This window comes from Hyperoodon ampullatus, assembly GCF_949752795.1.
Source record: "Hyperoodon ampullatus genome assembly, chromosome: 2".
NCBI lineage: Eukaryota > Metazoa > Chordata > Mammalia > Artiodactyla > Ziphiidae > Hyperoodon > Hyperoodon ampullatus.
This window is the reverse complement of record NC_136915.1, coordinates 193134382-193155684: the sequence shown is the minus strand read 5'-3', so window position 1 is coordinate 193155684 and position 21303 is coordinate 193134382. Positions and strand designations below refer to the sequence as shown.

The window sequence follows — 21303 nt, the reverse complement described above, 5'->3', positions numbered from 1 at the left end:
TTTTGAACATGACCCAAGAAAAATTCTTTGAATTTTTGTGAATTCCAAAAATGTAGGCTATTGCTGCATTTCATTTGCTGTCATGTGAGTTCCTTGATGAGAAGCAATGATGTGTGGATTACTGCTATGTGGATAAGTGCACAGAGGGTTGACTTGGCAGAAGCTTTCTTGTAGGGAAGGCAAATCCATTCCCAGGTTGAGTATCAATTTCAGGAAGAACAAAACACAGCCCCTTCCATGATGGAAGTGTCCAAAGTAATCAACCTGCCATCAGGTGGCTGGCTGATCACACCAGGAATTGTGCCTCACTAAAAACTCATCTGGTCTCTGCTGCTAGGAGACAGGGCCCTCAGCAGTGGCTAATCAGATAGGCTTTGGGGATAGGAAGTCCATGTTTCTGATCTCACAGATCACCTCCATTCCTATTACCATGGCCATTGTACATGACCCCACCAGGAAATGACAGCAGTGGCTGGGGACAGAGTCTGACTGGAATCCATCAAAGAGGTCACCCTATCCCCTGGATCCATAAATCTGCATCTGCTGAGATCAGCCTTTGCTGAGCATCACATAGGATATAAATATCCTCACCTTTTTGCTCATCAGAGAGATCTATCCACATACCTCTTTTCATCTCCTTGTGACCAATTTTCCTACCAATGTTCAGGACCCCATTCCTTCCCACTTGAACAGCAGACATCCCGTGTAGTTGGAAATTTAATTTGCACTGTAATCCACCTACTCGTAGGATCAGACTCTGGGTTTACTTTCCAGAGATCTCAGCTCTGGGGATACAGGAGATAAGGGTTTCCTTCAGGGTCAACAGAGAAACTTTAAGGGAATTTGTTCAGCATCTGAACTGTGGATTTGAATTCTGAGCTCAACCTTTTCTTTCCCCACTGCATCTCGTGCAATGAAGATCAACCAGCCAATCCAATTCTTCTCATTAGTTTGACAAAAATGTTCTATGATATCAAATACTTGTCACATATAAATATGATTGGAAGTACCCAGTGTTGATATCTTGTGTATCTCTCTTGTCACATCATGCCACAGACTATTGGTGCCCTCTTTCCTAGGCGTAGTAGATTCATTAGTGATGTTAAAAATATCAGATTTGAGAATAAATTACAGAAATCCCAGAAACAGGTTAGAAAACTTATCCTGAAGATTTTCTTTCTTTAGGATCTCTCATTACCAAAATCTGTAGTAGTCAAAGTTCTCTTTAGAGGAACAGAAGCAATATCCTATATCAGTAAAACACACACACACAGGAAGTGACAGAGAGACAAACACAGATGTTGAGGTTTGTGTTAAGGAATTGGCTCGTGTGATTGGGCAGGCTGGTAAGTCTGGAACCTGCAAGGCAGGGAGAAGCCTGTTAACCCAGAAAGGGCATGTGTTGCAGTTTTGAGTTTGAAGGCCGTTAGAGGCAGAGTTCCTTCCTCCTGGAAGGAGCTCAATGTTTTCTCTTAAAGGCTTCAACAGATTGGATGAAGTGCACCCACATTACGGAAGGTGCTTTGTGTTGTTCATAGTCTGTGAATAGATGTTAATCATGTCTTCAAAATGCCTTCACAGAAACATCTAGACTGATACTTTGACCAGGCACCTGAGTAGTGTAGTCTAAGCCAAGCTGACACAAAATTAACCAGCACAGTGATGACCTTGCGTATTTAGTTAAGAAGATTCCTAACTGACTATGGAAGATCCACCTGATTTCTTCTTGCTGCTTGTAGGAAAATATGTGAGATAAGATGTAAATTGAAGGATGAACTGTCAAGCAAAAAGGAAGCAGCATGAGATGATTAGAAAATTCTCAACCTGTCCACATAGTGTATTCACCAATCAAGGCCAGAGTGAGGCTGGATAATCCTTTGCTTAAAATGTTAGGCATGTGACTTGAACTCCAAGCAATTGTCTCAGCCTAAGTCAGAAGAAACACTATTATCCAGGGAAGATCTGGAATGTACCCTCACGTCTGAGAGCTTGTACCTATTAGTGCACAAGGGACTGACAAGATTTTTGAGAATGTTATACTAACAGAAATGCTTCCAGCAGGGAATGAAAGGGACAGGGATCATGCAAATAAAGGAGGAAAGTCTCCAAAGATTGGGCCATGCATACAGAGGCCTGGGCCAACAGGGACTGTTTCAGCTGAGAAAGTGGGGTCACTTCCCTGGTGGTCCAAAAAGTTGGGGCTGCCGCTCCAGGGGGCCCAAGGACAGAGCATGAATTTCACAGAGGAGTGTTCTCTGTTCTTGGAAACGAATGAGAGTTCTCCTGCTGGGTTTTGGATTTCCTTGAGACCTGAGACCCCCTTTTAAAAATTTCTATTTCTCCATTTTATAATGGTAATATCTATCCTATATCGGTCTTAACATGTTATTTTGGAAGCATATTACTTGTTTTCTGGGCTTACAGAGTCGTACATGAATAAGAATTTTGCCCAAGGATGGACCAGAAAGTGAGTCTTCCCCATAAGTGATATAGAAGATATTTAGATGAAACTTGGGCCTTAGAGTTGACACTGGAAAGGGTTAAAACTTTGGGGGATGTTGGGATTGAGTGAATATATTTTACACATGGGAAAGATAAAAATTTGAGAGGCTACAATGTGGATTGTTATGTGTTGAACAGTGTCCCTCAAAAGATTTTTTAGAGTCCTTACACCCAAGACTTAAAAGTATCTTATTTGGAATTAGGGTGTCTAAAAGATGTAATCAAGTGAAGATGAGGTCATTATGGTGGGCTGCAGTGAAATATGACTGATGTCCACTTAAGAAGAAGAAAATACCAAGTAAAGACAAAGCACACAGAGAGAATATTTTGTGACCAGAGAGGCAAAGATTAGAATGATGCAGCTGCAAGCCAAGAAACACCCAGACTGATGGCCACCGTCAGAAGCTACAGAGTAGAAAAGAAAATTCTATCAGTTCTCAGAGAGAGCATGGTATAAAAAGCACAAATGGAAGCCAAAGGAAGCAAGTGCTATTGTTAGTCTTATGGGGGCCCCAATCCCATTTATAAGTGCTCCACCCTGAGGACTTCATTTAATCCTAATCACCTTCCAGAGATCGTACCTCTTAATCCTATCATATTAGGGGGTTTGGTTTCAACATTGGGATTTTGGGGGACACATTCCATCTTCTTTCCAACATTAATAGCTCTTTGAAAAACAGCTAACTTCAGTTCTCTTTCATGTGTATTGATACATTTACTATGTTGCCAAGTGCTACCTGAATTCAGGTCATAAATTGGTTAGAAGAGATTTGTAGTTAATGCAGATCTCAAATGTATATTGATGATGATATGATAATATTGGAAACTGAAGAATAACTATCAATGGTTTTAACACCAGTAGTGAAACATGTGACTAACAGAAGCTGGCCAATAAGACCAAAGGTCTAGGGACTTCCCTGGTGGCACAGTGATTAAGAATCTGCCTGCTAATGCAAGGGACACGGGTTCAAGCCCTGGTCCGGGAAGATCCCACCTGCCATGGAGCAACTAAGCCCATGTGTCACAACTACTGAGCCTGCACTCTAGAGCCCGCACGCCACAACTACTGAGCCCACATGTCACAACTACTGAAGCCCATGTGCCTGGAACCCGTGCACCCTAACAAGAGAAGACACCACAATTAGAAGCCTGTGCACCGCAACGAAGAGTAGTCCCACTCAACGCAACTAGAGAAAGCCTGAATGCATCAACAAAGACGCAACGCAACCAAAAATAAATAAATTTTTTTTAAAAGAAAAGAACAAAGGACTATCCACCCACCAGTTGATGGACACTTGGATTATTCCCAGTTTGTGACTATTCATTCCAGAAAAGCAAAATTATAGGCACAGAAGACGAATCAAGGGTCCCAGACGCTAGGGTTGGAAGGAGCAGATTGTCTGCATAGGAACCTCTTCAGGTTATAGAACCGTCCATAGCTGGAGAACATGGTGCTTGTGTAACTGAATACATTTGTCAGAACTCACTGAACTGTCTGCTTAAAAAGTGTAAGCTTTGGACTCCCCTGGTGGTGCAGTGGTTGAGAGTTCGTCTGCCGATGCAGGGGACGCGGGTTCGTGCCCCTGTCTGGGAAGATCCCACGTGCCGCAGAGCCGCTGGGCCCATGAGCCATGGCCGCTGAGCCTGCACGTCCGGAGCCTGTGCTCCGCAACGGGAGAGGCCACAACGGTGAGAGGCCCGCGTACCGAAAAAAAAAAAAAAGTCATCTCAGCTTGGAAATTAATACTCCTCCCTCAATGTAAACAGATGAATTAGATGAATGTGACCCAAAGTTAAATCTTCTCTTCCCTAGCTTACCTGCAATAACCAGGATGACACTGAAAGAAAAACCCAGTATGATTGTTTTCTTATCTTTATACCCAACTAGGTTTACCCAAACCCACCACACTGCATATGTATATATGTGTATATATAGACACATATAAACACACACACACATTGGAACAAGTCAGCCATAAAAAAGTATAAAATTTTGCCATTTGCAACAACATGGATGGACTTGGGGAGTACTATTCTGAGTGAAATTTGTCGTACAGAGAAAGACAAATAAAGTATTATATCACTTATGTGTGGAATCTAAAAAATATAGCAAACTAGTGAATGTAACATAGCAGAAAGAGATTCACAGGTATAGAGAACAAACAAGTGGTTACCAGCGGGGAGAGGGAAAGGGGGAGGGACAAGATGGGGGTAGGGAATCAAGAGGTACAAAGTATTATGTATAAAATATATTATGTATAAAATATATAAGCTAAGTATGTATAAAATATATAAGCTAAGCAATTATGTATAAAATATATAAGCTACAAAATATATAAGCTACAAGGACATATCGTACAATACAGGGAGTATAGCCAATATTTTATGATAACTATAAATAGAGTACAGTTAAAAATTGTGAATCACTATGTTGTACACCTGAAACTACTGTAAATCAATTATACCTCAATCAAAAAATATTTAAAAATCCAACTATGGGAAAAAATTTCATTTCTCTTTCAAAGGTCTGACAACCAAGAGACCCTGGAAGAAAAGACATGTCAGCAGTATTGAAAACTCCCATCTAGCACCAGTAACACAATTCTTGAGTTCTTAAAACAACTCTTCAATAAAAAGAATCAGATGTTTTTTGAAATATAGATGATTACTGGTGTTGGGCATGGGAGGTATCTAGTGAGACTGGATCATCAGTGTTGGGCTAAAAAGAAGAGGAATGCTCAAAGACCAACGGGGATAGATCAGGAGCAATCAGAACCAGTTTCAAGAGGCACTCACTAGCCAAAATTTGGATCATTTTATCTTCAAAGAATGAGTATAATTGATTGTGATAAATTGAATAAATAAAAATGTAGGAATCCATGCTGATACAAAGAACAATTTTTTTTAAAGGCAAAAAGTCTTAAAGCCACCATGAAATGTTACTATTACCTCAAGTCCTTCCTCCAAAAATTGGAAATTAATGGGCAAAAATAAAGATTTCCCAAAACTTTTTAGGTAAAAGTTGAAGGTGAACAGAGTCTGTAAATTAACACTCATCTGTACACAGAATGACAATGAATGAATGCAGAAAAATGATAAGATTTATCATTAAAATCACGATTTTCTAGTCAACAGTGAAATAGCTGATTGTAGCCATGTGTCATAAATAGATTCTACAACCATTAGGTGAAGAATTTGGAGAAATAGTATATACACAAATGTCAACATTAACAGCAGAGATGACTTTCCAATTGTAACAATTTAATTTAAGGATGAGAAAAGCAGCTGTCACCAGTGATTCAGATTTAGATCAATTAGCTCCAATGGTGACAGCCATGCTTCTTATGCTAACAAGGCCACTTGATTTGATGCAACATGGAGTAACAAGATATCACCTTAAAATATTTTAGCTCAATTATTTGTATCCCTATTTTCATGTGAAACTTTTCATGATTTTTAGAAATTTATAATGTTTCTAGTCAACTGATTTAAACTAACTATGCTGTTTGAAATGTATGAACCTAAAGATCACACTTCAGACTCTTGTGGTTGAAAGTTTCCAAAACTCTCTATACCAGCAAAATCATGAAAATGTTATTAGACCTGGAGATCATTACCAAAGAGGTCTCTGTAGTTCTCAACACTATATGCACTATATGTTGTCTTACCTTGTATACATCTTTATTTTAAAATAACATGCTATGGTTCAAAGGTGATATACAATGAAAATTTTACAATAGAGGTAAGTAAAAAGGACTTAAACACCACGTTTTACCCCTATTGTCTCTAAATTCAACTATAGTTATTCTAAATATTCTATTGTACTTCTTGCCAATATTTGTTCTACAATAACGTATTCAGTGTTCAAGGCATAGTGTGTTTATATGTGTATGTGTGTTTATACTTGATGTTGGATTTTTAAAATCACTTATATGTCATGTTATGATAGTAATGCAACCAATTTGATTCTAATTCATCTTTTAAAGATATATTGTTATTTTTAATGATTTTAGTGTAGTATTTTAAAATAAATTTATTAATTTATTTATTATTTTTGGCTGTGTTTGGTCTTTGTTGCTTCGCGTGGGCTTTCTCTAGTTGTGGCGAACGGGAGCTGCTCTTCATTGCGGTGCACTGGCTTCTCATGGCGGTGGCTTTTTTTGTTGCACAGCATGGGCTCTAGGCTTACGGGCTTCAGTAGTTGTGGCACATGGGCTCAGTAGTTGTGGCTGGAGGGCCCTAGAGCGTAGGCTCAGTAGTTGTGGCGCACGGGCTTAGTTGCTCCGCGGCATGTGGGATCTTCCTGGACCAGGGCTTGAATCCATGTTTCCTGCATTGGCAGGCAGATTCTTAACCACTGCACCACCAGGGAAGTCCTCTAATTCCTCTTTATATGAATTATTATGTGTGCTAGATAGGCGTCTTGTAAAAGATCATGTATTTCATTATTTTTTGGTATATTTATCTATTGACGGATGAGCAAAAGTAAGAAATAACTACTTACATGTAATTACTAATATAGGTATTACATAGTTTGCGTTTTACATGTTTGTGAAGTGATGTTATTTTGAAAATGGAGACAAGTATTTCTTCCCATTTCTTCTGAAACAGAATCTTAGGAAACCTAAGAAGTTATGGAGAAATCTTTAGAAAGTTAGGAAATTGATGGATGAAAGGAGGTACTGAAGTGATTGCATCTAATTTCTTGCTGTAGATGTTTTGTCAACAGGACACGTAGCATTTTGGTTTGGCAAGTTTTAATAAGGTGCTTTTAAGAAGTGATTAGTTGTCTCCAAGATTATAATTACATCATCCCTATAATATTTAACATGAAGCTGATTTATGAATAAAGATGAGTTAAACAATACTTGATAAAAAGAAACTGAGAACTGGAATAAGAATGAAAAATTCTGAATACATGTACATATTTCAGTTTTACAACTGCACTTTAACCACAGTTTCATCCACAAGTAGGATATGCCAGTTTTCCCTCCTGACAGGTTGTTCGAAATGTATAGTCAGGTGTCCTTGGATAATATCCACTTTTACACGTAAATTCAATAGTGTCATCTGTTTTAGAATAAAGTTTTTTATCACGTCTCCATTTTAATTGTATGTTATGTTTTCTCATCATTTCTTCTGAAATTACACATGCATCTGAAGTTAAAAAATAAACATAAACCATTAAGTAGTATACAAATATTTTCCACAGAATTTCAGGCTTTCAAGTAGAATCTCTTGCTCTGGTCCAAAAATTCCTTCTCAAAACCTTTTACAAACCAACTCATTGAAAATCCAGTATGTAGTTTCCATCATTTTAAACAGTTAATGTTGTAAGAATGAGGTACTATTTTTAGTGTAATAATTAAAAGTTATAATCAAAGATTCATAATGTCAATTATCATATGAAGAGCTTTCATTAAGGAATCTTTTGTTGCTATTGTTGCTTGAACAGGAAATTTTCAAACTTTATTTCCACACATATTATTATGTGATAGTCAAGCATGCAACAGAATGGTTGGTAGTTAATCCATGAAAATTCTATTATAAACAGCTAAACATCATATTCAATGCACCGATTTTCCCAGGATCCACAAGAAGTTTGAAATATTTACCTAAGCACTTTGGTGGTTCTGACCACTCTCCATTCTGACATACTATGTATCTGTTTCCCTGAAGTTCATAGTAGGCCTGGCATTGGTACTCAACTTTCCATCCTGGAGGATATACTGGTGCTGGGAATGAGGTAATGTCTCCGTTGTCTATTGGTGGGGGCGGCCCACATTTTCCTTGAGAGTCTAAAAAATATGTTGTTTGATTTATTGAAAGAGAAAAAAAAAAGAAATAGAAATCCCATAGTTTAAAATAAAAAGATAAAAATATAGCCCAATATGTAACAATCAGCCTTTTGATTTCTGATGACAGAAATGATTTATTGAAGAAATTTGAAACACTTAAACAAAAAGGCACATTTTAAAGTCCCTACTTTTACCCCACATGAAAGTACACATAATACATTAACAAATATGTCTGCTTTGCAGTGTTCTGGTATTAAAACATGTTTTCTTAGTGAATATATGCTGGACAGATGGATAGTTAAGATAAAAAACCTTATCCTTGTATTCAACATACAGCAGTGTCTATTGAATCTCTAGTCATTTTTATTGATTTTCATTTTTATTACAAAACGAACATCAGCCCCATCAGCTGCTCTTATAAAAGTCAAAGAATTACTGATTTCAATAGTGGGAGAGGGAATTCTGTCTTCCTTTTCTGGACAAGATGAGGTAGAAATATTTCTGCTTATTGCATCTGCTCTGTATTCTTTCTGCTAACTAAAAATCCTGAGCATATTATAATAAACTAATTCAGGAGACTGTGAAAGATGTAGAGAAGATATCTGGTTAGAGACATTGGGATTCAAGGAATTACACTCCAGAGACTTGTTTGGGTTTTCCTATTCCTTTCTTTGTATCTTGGATGGACCACTGAGACTGCAACCCAGAAATTATAACAAGTTCAGAAAGAAAAAAAAAACAAAAAAAAACCAAAACAGTCCCAACAAGCTCTTGGTCTCTTTAATCAAAGTCCAAGGAAAGGATCAGCATAGTAAGACAGAAACAGTTTTTATAATTCTGACTTTCCCTAGAAATACGCCATAGAACGTAAGACCAACCCTTCCCTGCCTTGATCAGCAGGGGCCAAGTGAGGAGTCCAGACTTCCACCCACATGGTGAGGGAAAAAGACACTTCTCCCCTTTCTCCAGGAGTCAGTGGAAGCCAGGTGGGAACCCTGGACTTGCACCCTGCCTGGCAGTAAGGGAGGTCTGATAAATAAAAGATTCCAATAATGTCCTTAATCTCAAAACATAATACCCAAAATATCCAGAATACAGTTGATCATCACTCATCATACCAAGGATGAGGAAAACCTCAAAAGAGAAAAAACAATCAAAAGAAGACAACACTGAGATGACATACATATGGAAATTATTGGACAATGGTTTTTAAAAATCCAACCACGTAGATAGAACTGGAAAATAGAGTAATATATCTTAAAAAAAAAAACACTGGATGGGCTCAATAATACATTGCAGATGGCAGAAGGATAAATAAACTTGACTATAGACTAACTTTGAAAATAGACTGAAAAGAAAATGGACAGAGCTTCAGGAACCCATGGGAAAATAGCAAAAGATTGGAGACCCAGAAAATGAAAAGAAAGGGGATGAGATGAAAAAAAATGTAAAAATAATGGCTGAAAATTTCTGAAATAGGGCATAAGGCACAAATCTACATAATAAAACAGCTGAGTGAATTCCAAACAGGATAAAACCAAAGAAATTAATGTCAAGATACATCAAAATCAAATTGCTGGAAATTAAAGAAAGAAAAAATCTCAAAAGAGTTAGATAGATATTATGCAATACTTATATGGAAAAAGGATTCAAAAACTGGTAGGATTTTCATCCATGACCATAGAACCAGAAAGAAGTGACATCATTTTTTCAGTGTTTGAAGAAAAGAGTTGTCAACCCCAAATTCTATATCGAGTGAAATATATCTTAGGATTAAAGGGAGAAAGAAAGACGTTCCCAGACAAAGGAAAACTGAGAGAATTTGTCTCTAGCAGACCTATACCTAAAGAATTGCTAAAGCAATTCTTCAAATATAAAGGAAACTAGAAAAGGGATCGAGACTTTAGGAAGGAAGAAAAAATAATGGAATTGATTTTGAAAAATAAGGGTAAGTATAATAAGAATATCTTTTCCCTAATGATTTGGTTAAATTTTGTGTAAAATTATGTCACTTGATATGTTGCTCAATGTATATAGAGAGAATACTAAAGACATTTATGTTAAAATGTGGGGATATATAAAGAATCTAAATGGAAGTAAGGTTTCCACATTTCACCTGAAGTGGTAAAATGCCAATACAAGTAGGGAGTGATAAGCCGCTTATGTGTATCTTAATACTTGGAGCAACCGCTAATAAAAAGATGCCAAGACGTATACTCCAAAGCAATGCAGATGTATAAAAATTAACTTATTTATAATGTTCAAAAATCCACAGGGAAGACAAGAAAAGGAAATGGGGATGCGAAACCGAGGAAACACACACAAAACAAATAATAAAATTGCTGACATTGTCCCTATTATGTTAATAGATATTTTCAATGTAAATAGCCTTAATATATCAGTGGAAAGACTGAAAATGGCAGGGTGGACACATAAACAAGATTCATCTATATGCCGTCTACATGAAAATCACTCTAAACATGAAAACATGTTCAAGTGGAAGACTGCAAAAAATACATACCAGAAAAAAGTTAACTTGAAAAACTAGAAGTGGCTAATATATTTCTTGGTTTGCATTCCCTTATTTCCTGAACTCTAAACACTGAAGTGTCCCTGGACCAAGTTCTCAGACTTCCTTTTTTTTATGTACACTAATTCCCTGAATGAGTTCAGCTAGTAACATATCTTTAAATATCATCCATAGGGGGAAGATGCCCAAATATAAGTCACATTCAGTGATCAGGCCCTGGCTGCCTATATTCCATGTCTCAAAGTGGAATTTCTTGGGCTGTCAAATATACTTATGGTATCGTTAACACATTTATTCACCAGGAAGTAACTGAACATCTTAATATTTAAGGTAAGAAATGTTAGAAGATTCCAACTGTTCAAATCTGGTCAACTCTTTCAAACAATAAATATATCAGATTACTTATTCAGTCCACAAAAGAACTGGATTTTAAGCAACTTCATTTTATTTGCATCCAAAAAAAATTCCATAAGAACTACTTCATTATACATTTATATCAACATATTTTGTCCCTAATATATTCTTTAAAATTGGGGTGGTGGTGGTGGTGTAAGATACTCTACCTTTGCACTGAGGTGTTTTTGTCCAAGTTCCATTTAAACATATCACATCTACCTCCCCAAAAAGGTCATAAGGCCTGATGCATTCGTAATGTACTCTCTCACCATTTTCATATCTAGACCTCTCTTTTCGTATAATAGCATTTTCCACTTTGGGTGGATTCACACAGGAAACATCTAGATAGAAAGAAAAATTGTATATCTAATATAATGATCATTATGAACAGCAAGCTGACAAGTGGGATGTCACATATATTCCATGGTCATTTAAAATCAAGAGTTAATCTGCCATGAAAGACTGCTAATTTTAATAAATTCACATGTAAGTTTGAGGAGAAGGAGATAAAGCAATATTTTTTAGTACAAATTAAGCTTCTGTATCTTAAATCTCTCCCCGATCCTTCACTAGAAGGTTGATACACATTTTTTAGGCCAGTGAAAATGAAAGCTTTTCTGGACAACTCTTTCTGAGTTTAGTAAAATAAGTGTTATAAATTATATAAATTCAAAATGAATTTATAAACCATAAGAAAATCATAAGAAAAGATCATTTGACATCAGGATTCGGTTTATAGTCATCCTGTTTATGAACTGTAACTTTAGGCCCTTAGAAAAATAAACACATTAGGTACTTCTTTAAAGACTTGATCAAGAGTTAGCACACTTTGAAGAATACCGTAGTTGAAAGAAGAAGATGATTAATTAAAAGATCCAAACAAAGATCTGGAAAACTAACAGAAAAATAAATGTATGTATTTATTAAAATGCTCTTTAATAATATACTTTTGCAAATGCTTCAGTATACAACGAGTAATGTGTAATTCATCAGTGAGATTCAGGTGGATGGAAAGTACAATACACTGTAGCTATGGTTCCTAAACTGAAATGTGCATAGAATCCCTTGGGAATCTTTAAAACAGTTTCAGGGTTCCATCCCCAGGGTTTTTGATACAACAGGTGTGAGTGAGCCTGTGAATCTGTGCTTGCATGTCTAATAATCTTCCAGAATATGCTAAGACTGCTGTGTCAGGGGCTGTGCTTTGAGAATTATTGGGCTACAAGACTGAGCACTGAGTACACAATTCCATCCCTTTTTATGTTCAGGCATAAACCTTCTTTGACTTGGCCTGAAAATAATCTGTGTCCATTTTATGATGGTAGAGGCATTTTCTGTATTATGTTACTTAAGATACTTTAATAAATAAAGTTTTAAATTTTACCAAAGTACCTCTGCATGCTGGCCTTCCTATCCATTTGCTCTTAATACACTGTATAGTATTGGCTCCATCCAACTGATAATATGGTAGACATTTAAAAGCCACCTGTTCTCCTGACCTATACGATTGCTTCTCCTGGTCTATGAGTACAGCATCATTAAAGCTGGGTACGTTCAAACAGTCTGTGCCTGAAAAAAAAAAAAAGTATTTTTTTAGTACATCTTTAAAAATAATAGTGGCCAATAATTATATTCAAGAATAATAGATATATACATATCAAACCAATGAATACTGTACAATATTTCTCTTACAACTTAAAATGTTAGAAGTCTTGACTTAGTTACATTGAATGTGTCTATATTTATCAAAACTATAACATGGGAATGGTGATATTCAAAGAGACAGGGATGCTTTTGATGCTTGAGACCATACTTCTCACATTTAAATTATTTTTCCCCATCACAGGTCACCTACATTATGGATGTGTTTCTTTCTTTTGCTTCTGTCAAAATCTGTTCCCTTGAATTATGTCAAATATCTTAGAAAATTGTATATTATAAAGAAATAATTGATAAATTAACAGTAAATTGAGTGCTGATAAGACTGATGAGCAGGGGCCAGCTGTGTTATAGGAACAGAGACCAGAAGTCTGAGAATGTGTATCAGAGGATGTCCAAAGTGTACACAAGGTGATGTGATAGTGAGATAATTTAGTTCATGAATCAAACTTTTATTATTACTAGGGTTATTAATTCTCTACCAGAATCCAGAACTTTCCAAAGACACCTTGTTTAATTCTAGAATTACAGCTTAGTTTCATACTTGTGCCATTTATGTCCTGAATTAAAGATATTTTTCAGCCTTAGAATAAAATGAAATATACTATACTTATGCATTCCGGTGGAAGGGACCATTTTCCTCCCAAACATCTTATAGATGCAGGTCCATCGATCCCAAAACCTTCATCACAGTCGTATGTAACTTCTTCTCCATCTTGGTAGCTGCTTTTTTCATTAGATACAACACCATTCTGAATCGAAGGTGGACATCCACAAGGAAGTCCTAGGAATAAGTGAAAGAACGATTTCATGTTTCACTAACTCTGAAATTTAATTTGATGTACTGCTTGCCATATTTGGTAGTTTTACTTGAAAATAATAAATGATTATATAGGAACTTCCATCACATTGCAGAGAAATGCACAAATGCACCCCAAAATCACCATTCTGGTGTGTTTCCATTTGTCCACTTGAACAAGAACTTGAAACTAAAAATACCAATATTTTTGAACGAGACTATCAGTGCGTCTCTAAGCAATTATGATTAATAAAAGAAAACACACTGAGGTTTCATCATCTTAAGAAAAGTACTATATATTGTAAGACATTAAAAGGGACATTGTAGGAAGAACATAAGTGTTTTTTGAAAAAACTTGGTGGCAACGCATACACTGCAACTTATATGAATAAGTAGGAATATAAATAGGTTTAACTATATGAATAGGTAGGTTTACTTTTTTTACACATACAGTGTTAATACAAAAGAAAGTGCCAGATTTAAAAGTGATTCTATACTGAACCGATGACATTAACAGAAAATGACTATACAAAAATCGATTAAATGTAGACAAATATAAATTACATATTAATACATAAATGACCTATAAATATATAAATAATTGATATATTTAGGAATCTAAAGGATTCTGTTCCATGACTTTGATGATAATTGATTAGTAAAGAATGGTACTGAAAATAGAATTTTGGTTTGCATACTGTCCTCACCTACACAATGAGGTGGAGAACTCCACTTTCCCATGTGGCATGTTATCACATTTTCTTCAGCTATCCTGAAACCATCTTCACAGATATAACTTAACTTGGTGCCGTGTGCATAAAGCTTGGGTTCAAATGTTTCTCTCCTTTCTTCTGCAGAGCTAGATGAGTTAATCGTTCCACGGTCTATTTGAGGTGGTTGAGAACATGGAACTTTTTCTACATGAAGAACAGAGATCAAAGGGTAAAGTATAAGTATAATGTTTAAATTAAAAATACATTAAAATAAGAATAATTTGAACAAGTTAAAGAATTTTAAAGCTGAAAAATATTTGAAACTTGCAAGGTATTTGTCTCCATAAACACTATGCTACTATCCACTTGTTCAGTATGCCCCTTCATCCTTTTTTTAAATTTATCTTTATTGAAATATATTTGATGTATAATAGTATGTTAGGGAGAGGAGTCAATATGGTGGACTAGGAGGATGTGGAATTCATGTCTCCGTACAATTAGGGCACCTACCAGGCACCAGTGGGGGACCACAGACACCTAAGGGGACAGGAGGAACCCCCAACAACCAGGTAGAAGGTGGGTCATGGGGGGACTGAGGGGGGAGGAGAAGTGGAGGTGGGATGGGACTGGCGACCCTGAGGGGTGGCTGGGGGAGGGAAAGGGATCCCTTGCCCAAAGGGGGAAATTGGGGAACCATTGGGAGGGCAGAGGATCAAAAGGGAGCGTGGCCAGGTTTCTCTTGTTCTCTTGGGCCTCCAGCAGGCTACTGAGATCCCGGGCCTGATCCTCTGGTAACCTAGGCCCCCTCCAGCTGTGGAGGTCCTGAGCGAGTGGGAGGGTGGGAACAGGGAGCAAAAGTAAAGCCTGGACCTCTGGGACTTGCACTCCTGAGGGGCGGCTGGGGGAGAGGAGGAGTTCTGATACCCAGCGAGACCCACCAACAGTCAGGGGTCCAGCAGGAATGGGGGAGACCCTGGTGGAGATGTGGAGGGGACACAGAGGAATGGAAGGGAAGGCAGCCAGCACTTTCCCTGTCCACTTAGGCACTGAGGAGCCTGTTGAGCTCCCGGGCCTAATCCATTGCCCTTGGAGCCTCCCTCCTGCGGCTCAGAGCCCAAGCCCCACTCCTACATCCCATCAAGGGCCCTACCTCTATAATTGGAGACCCCCTCTGAGACCCACTCCAACCACGCAGGGCCTGAATCCCACCCACACACCCTCAACCAGGGCCTTACCTCCAAACTCTGGAACTCCACATTACAAAGGCAGCCCTTTAGATTTGCTGTCTCTATGCTTCCACTTGAATGATGCCTTGCCTAGGCCCCATCCCCAAGGCCTTTTCTGGCTGCGTGGGTCCTCGGCCTATGCTCAGCCTCATGCTCAAATGTCAGCCTCCCTGCATAGGTCCCACTCCACCTTAAACCCCGCCCCTGCCTAAGTTCCATCTCTGCCTAAACACCTACCCCCCATAGCCAAGGTTTTTTCTTTTTGTTTTTTTCTTCCTTTCTTTTTTGTTCTTTTTTTCTTTTTTCCTCTTTTAGATTGGGGTTCTGTTTTACCTTGTTGTTGATTCATTTATATTTTTATTTTTTCTAATAAATCTTTTACTTTTCTAATTTTATTTTATTCTTTATACCTTGTTATTGTTCTCCTTTTGGCTTGTGCCCAGCCCCCTCCCCCCTTTTTTTTCTGTTGTGGTTTTGTTTTACTTTATTGCAGTTGTTTCAATTATATTTTTATTTTACCTAATATAGTTTTTATCTTTCTAATTTTATTTTGTTTTTTAGTCTTTGTTATTGTACAGCTCCTTTCTTTTATCTTTTTTTTTTTTGCCTTACCACGTGGCTTGCAGCATCTTGGTTCCCAGGCCAGAGGTCGGGCCTGAGCTCCTGTGGTGGGAGCTCTGAGTCCAAAACTCTGGATAACAGAGAACTTCAGACCCCAGGGAATATTATTATATACCCTGAGAAAACCATAATTCAAAGAGATACGTTTACCACAATGTTCATTGCAGCACTATTTACAAAAGCCAGGACACGGAACCAACCTAAATATCCATCAACAGATGAATGGATAAAGAAGATGTGACACATATATACAATGGAATATTACTCAGCCATAAGAAGAACAAAATTGAATTATTTGTAGTGAGGTGGATGGCCCTAGAATCTGTCATACAGGGTGAAGTAAGTCAGAAAGAGAAAAACAAATACTGTATGTTAACGTATATATGTGGAATTTAAAGAAGTGGTACTGATGAACCTAGTGGCAGGGCAGGAACAAGGACGCACAAGTAGAGAATGGACTTGAGAGCATGGGGGTGGGGGGAGGTTGAGATGAAGTGAGAGAGTAGCATTGACATATCTACACTACCAAATGTAAAATAGGTAGCTAGTGGGAAGCTGCTGTATAGCACAGGGAGATCAGTTCGGTGTTTTGTGACAACCTAGAGCGGTGGGATAGGGAGGATGGGAGGAAGGCTTGGGAGGGAGAGGATATAGGAATGTGTGTATACATGTGGCTGATTCACTTTGTTGTATGGTAGAAACTAGCACAACATTGTAAAGCATTTATACTCCAATAAAGGTGTGAAAAAATAAATTAAAAAAAATATTGTGCTAGTTTCAGGTCTACTACATAATGATTTGACTTTTACATATATATGAAATGACCAGCAGGATGTCTAATAGCAATCTGTCCCTATACAAAGTTACTATAATATCATTGACCATATTTCTTATGCTGAATACACATCCCCCTGGCTTCCTTAGAGCCTACGTATATGTGAGACCGTGTGGCATTTGTCTTTTTCTATCTGACTTATTTTACTTAACCATAATACACCCTAGATCCATCCATGTTGTTGCAAATGGAAATGTGTAATTTTTATGGCTCGGTAATAGTTCATTTTGTGTGTATATATACAACATCTTCTTAATCCATTCCTCTATCAATGGACACTTAGGTTGATTCCAAACCTTGGCTATTGTAAGTAATGCTGCAATGAACATTGGAGTGCATATATCTTTTCAAATGTTTCTGGTTCCTTTGAATAAATACCCAGAAGTGGAATTGCCAGATCATATGGTAGTTCTATTTTTAGTTTTTAAAGGAAACTCCATACTCTTTTCCATAGTGGCTGCACCAATCTACAATCACAACAACAGTGCACAAAGATTTCCTTTTCTCCACATCCTCGCCAACACTGGATATTGCCTTTTTGATGACAGCCATTAAGACAGGTGTGAAGGGACATTTCACTGTGGTTGTGACATGCATTTGCCTGACTTTTAATGATGTTGAGCCTCTCTTCATGTGTCTGTTGGCCATCTGTATGTCTTCTTTGGAAAAAATGCCTATTCAGGTCTTTTACCCATTTTCTAGTTTTTTGTTTTTCTGATGTTGGTTGCATTAATTCTTTGTATAGTTTGAATATTAACCCCTTAATGGATATATCCTTTGCAAATATCTTCTCACATTCAGTAGGCTGCCTTTTTCATTTTATTGATGATTTTCTTTGCTGTGGAAAATCTTTCTCATTTTATGTAGTCCCGTTTGCTTATTTTTGCTTTTGTTTCCCTTGCCTGAGGAGACATACCCCAAAAAACCCCCAAAACCCAAAATATTGCTAAAACTGATGTCAAAGAGCATACTGCCTTTGTTTTCTTCTAGAAGTTTTATGGATTCAAGAGTTACAATTAAGTCTTTAATTCATTTTCATTTTATTTTATATTATTTTATTTTTTATTTATTTATTTTTTGCAGTACGTGGGCCTCTCACCGTTGTGGCCTCTCCCGTTGCGGAGCACAGACTCCGGACGCGCAGGCCCAGCAGCCACGGCTCACAGGCCCAGCCGCTCCGCAGCATGTGGGATCCTCCCGGACAAGGGCACGACCCCACGTCACCTGCGTCGGCAGGTGAACTCTCAACCACTGCGCCACCAGGGAAGCCCTCATTTTATTTTTGTATATTGTGTGAGAAAGTAGTCCAGCTTGCTTCTTTTGCATGTAAATTTCCTGTTTCCCCAACACCATTTACAGAGGCAATCATTTCCCCATAATGTTCTTGCCTCCTTTGTCATAGATTAATTGACCATATAAATGTGGGTATATTACTGGGCTCTCTAATCTGTTCCCTAGATCTTTGTGTTTGTTTTTGTGCCAATGCCATTTTATTTTGATTATTCCAGCTTTGTAGTATTGTCTGAAGTCAGGGAGCCTGATTCCTCCAGCTCCATTTTTCTTTCCCAAGATTTCTTTGGCTATCTGTGGTCTTTTGTGTTTCCTTACAAATTAAAAAAAGAAAATTGTTCTAATTCTGTAAAAAATGCCATTGGTAATTTAATAAGGATTGCATTGAATCTGTAGATTGCTTTCAGTAACATGGTCATTTTAACAATATAAATTCTTCCAATTCACGAACATGATATCTTTCCATTTGTTTTGTCATCTTCAATTTATTTCATCAATTTCTTATAGTTTTCAGAGTACAAGTCTTTTACCTCCTTGGTTAGATTTATTACTAGCTATTTTATTCTTTTTGATACAATTGTAAATGGGATTGCTTTCTTGATTTCTCCCTCTAAAACTTTGCTGTCCGGGCATAGAAATGCAACATATTTCTGTATATTAATTTTATATCCTGCAACTTTAATGAATTAATTTATTAGTTCTAATAGTTTTTGTTGGTGTTTTTCTATGTATAGTACCATGTTATCTATAGATAGTGATAGTTTTACTTCTTCCTTTCCAATTTGAATTCCTTTTATTTCTTTTCTTGTTTGATTGCTGGGTCTAGGATTTCCAATACTATGTTGAGTAAAAGTGGAGAAAGTGGGCATCCTTGTCTTGTTCCTGGTTTAGAGGAAATGCTTTCAGCTTTTCACCATTGAGTATGACATTGGCTGGACGTTTGTCATATATGGCCTTTATTATGTTTAGGTATGTTTCCCCTCTACCCACTTCATTGAGAGATTTAACATAAATAGATATTAAATTTTGTCAAGGGCTTTTTCTGCATCTATTGAGATAATCATATTTTTATTCTTCAATTTGTTGATGTATATCACATTGATTTGCAGATATTGAAACATATTTGAATCCCTCTGAAAAGTCCCACTTGATCATGGTGTATGATCCTTTTAACATATTGTTGAATTTGGTTTGCTAATATTTGATTGAAGATTTTTACACCTAAGTTCATCAGTGATATTGGCCTGTAATTTTCTTTTTCTGCACCGTCTTTGTTTTTGGCCTCAGGGTGATGCTGAACTTGCAGAATAAGTTCAGAAGTGTTCTTCCTCTTCAATTTTTTTGGAATATTCTGAGAAGAATAGGTGTTAACTCTTTTGTAAATGTTAGAATTCACCTGTGAATCTGTCTAGTCCGGATCTTTGTTTCTTGGGTTTTAAAATTACTGATTCCATTTTAATATTGGTAATCAGTTTGTTCATATTTTCTATATTTCTCCTGATTTATATTTGAGAAATTGTTCATTACATGGAATTTATCAGTTTCTTCTTGGTTGTGCATTTTATTGGTGTGTAATTGTTCATAGTAATCTCTTATGGTTCTTTATATTTCTGTGGTATCAGTTTTAGCTTCTCCTCTTTCATTTCTGATTTTATTGAGTCAGACCCTCATCTCTTTTTCTTGATGAGTCTTTCTAAAGGTTTATCAATTGTGTTTATCTTTTCAAATGACTAGCTCTTGTCTCATTGATATTTTCTATTTTTTAAGTCTCTATTTCATTCATTTCTCCTCTGTATTTATTATTTCTTTCCTTCTACTAACTTTGGGTTCTGTTTACTCTTCATTTTCTAGTCTCTTTAGGTCTAAGGTTAGGTTACTTACTTGGGATTTTTCTTCATTCTTAAGGTAGGCCTGTATCACTATAAACTTCCCTCTTAGAATTGCTTTTGCTGAGTCCCATAGATGTTGGACCATTGTTTTTCCATTTTCATTTGTCTCCAAGTATTTTTCTTAATATCCTCTTTGATTTCTTCAGTGACCCTTTGGTTGTTTTGTAGCATATTGTTTAAACTCTAACTGTTTGCACTTTTGGCAGTTTGGGGTTTTTTTTTCCTGTAGTTGAAGTCTAGTCTCATACATTTGTGGTCAGAAAAGATGCTGGCTATGATTTCAATGTTCTCGACTTTCTTTTGTGGCCAAGACGTAATCTATCCTGGAGAATGTTCCATGTGCACTTGAAAAGAATGTGTATCTGATGGTTTGGGATGGAATGTTCTATATATGTTTAGTAAGTCCATCTGACCTATAGTTTAAGTCCAATGTTTCTTCACTGGATTTAAACTTGATTTTCTGTCTGGATGACCTGTCCTTTAATGTAAGTGGGAAGTTAAATTCCTCTACTATTGTTTTGTTACTGTCTATTTCTCTGTATGTGTTTGTTAGTATTTTCTTTATGTACTTAGGTGCTTCTATTTTGGGTGCATATATATTTTAAATTGTTGCATAATCTTGTTGGATTGGTCCCTTTCTCACTATATAATGTCTTCTTTGTCGCTTGTTTCAGTCTCTGTTTTAAAGTCTATTTTGTCTGATATAAATTTTGTTACCCCAGATTTGTGTTTATTTCTATTTTCATGAAATGCTTTTTTCCATTCTCTCACTTTCAGTCTGAGTGTTTCTTTAGATCTGAAGTGAGTGATTATAGGCAGCATATATATGCATCTTTTTGTTTTGTTTTTTTAAAATCAGTTCAGCCACTCTATGTCTTTTGATTGGAGCATTTTGGTTCATTTAAATTTAAAGTAATTATAGATAGGTAGGTACCTATTGCCATTTTGTTAATTATTTTTTGTTGTGTTTGTAATTCTTTTTTGTTCCTTTCTTCTGTTCTCTCTTCCTTTGTGATTTAATGACTATATTTAGTGTTATGTTCGG

The 21303-nt window shown here is 36.8% G+C and overlaps 1 protein-coding gene across 1 annotated transcript in view; it reads right to left on the bottom strand.

Annotated features, from left to right (window-relative positions):
• Positions 1–21303, bottom strand: part of LOC307066761 (complement factor H-like) — a gene marked incomplete at both ends in the record, with an annotated part of 89608 nt that overhangs the window by 9138 nt on the left and 59167 nt on the right. The window contains 6 exons of the mRNA XM_079724007.1: positions 7471–7659; positions 8118–8300; positions 11394–11567; positions 12619–12795; positions 13496–13669; positions 14392–14601. Coding sequence (XP_079580133.1) covers positions 7471–7659; positions 8118–8300; positions 11394–11567; positions 12619–12795; positions 13496–13669; positions 14392–14601 — 1107 coding nt within the window. The remainder of the gene's footprint in view (positions 1–7470; positions 7660–8117; positions 8301–11393; positions 11568–12618; positions 12796–13495; positions 13670–14391; positions 14602–21303) is intronic.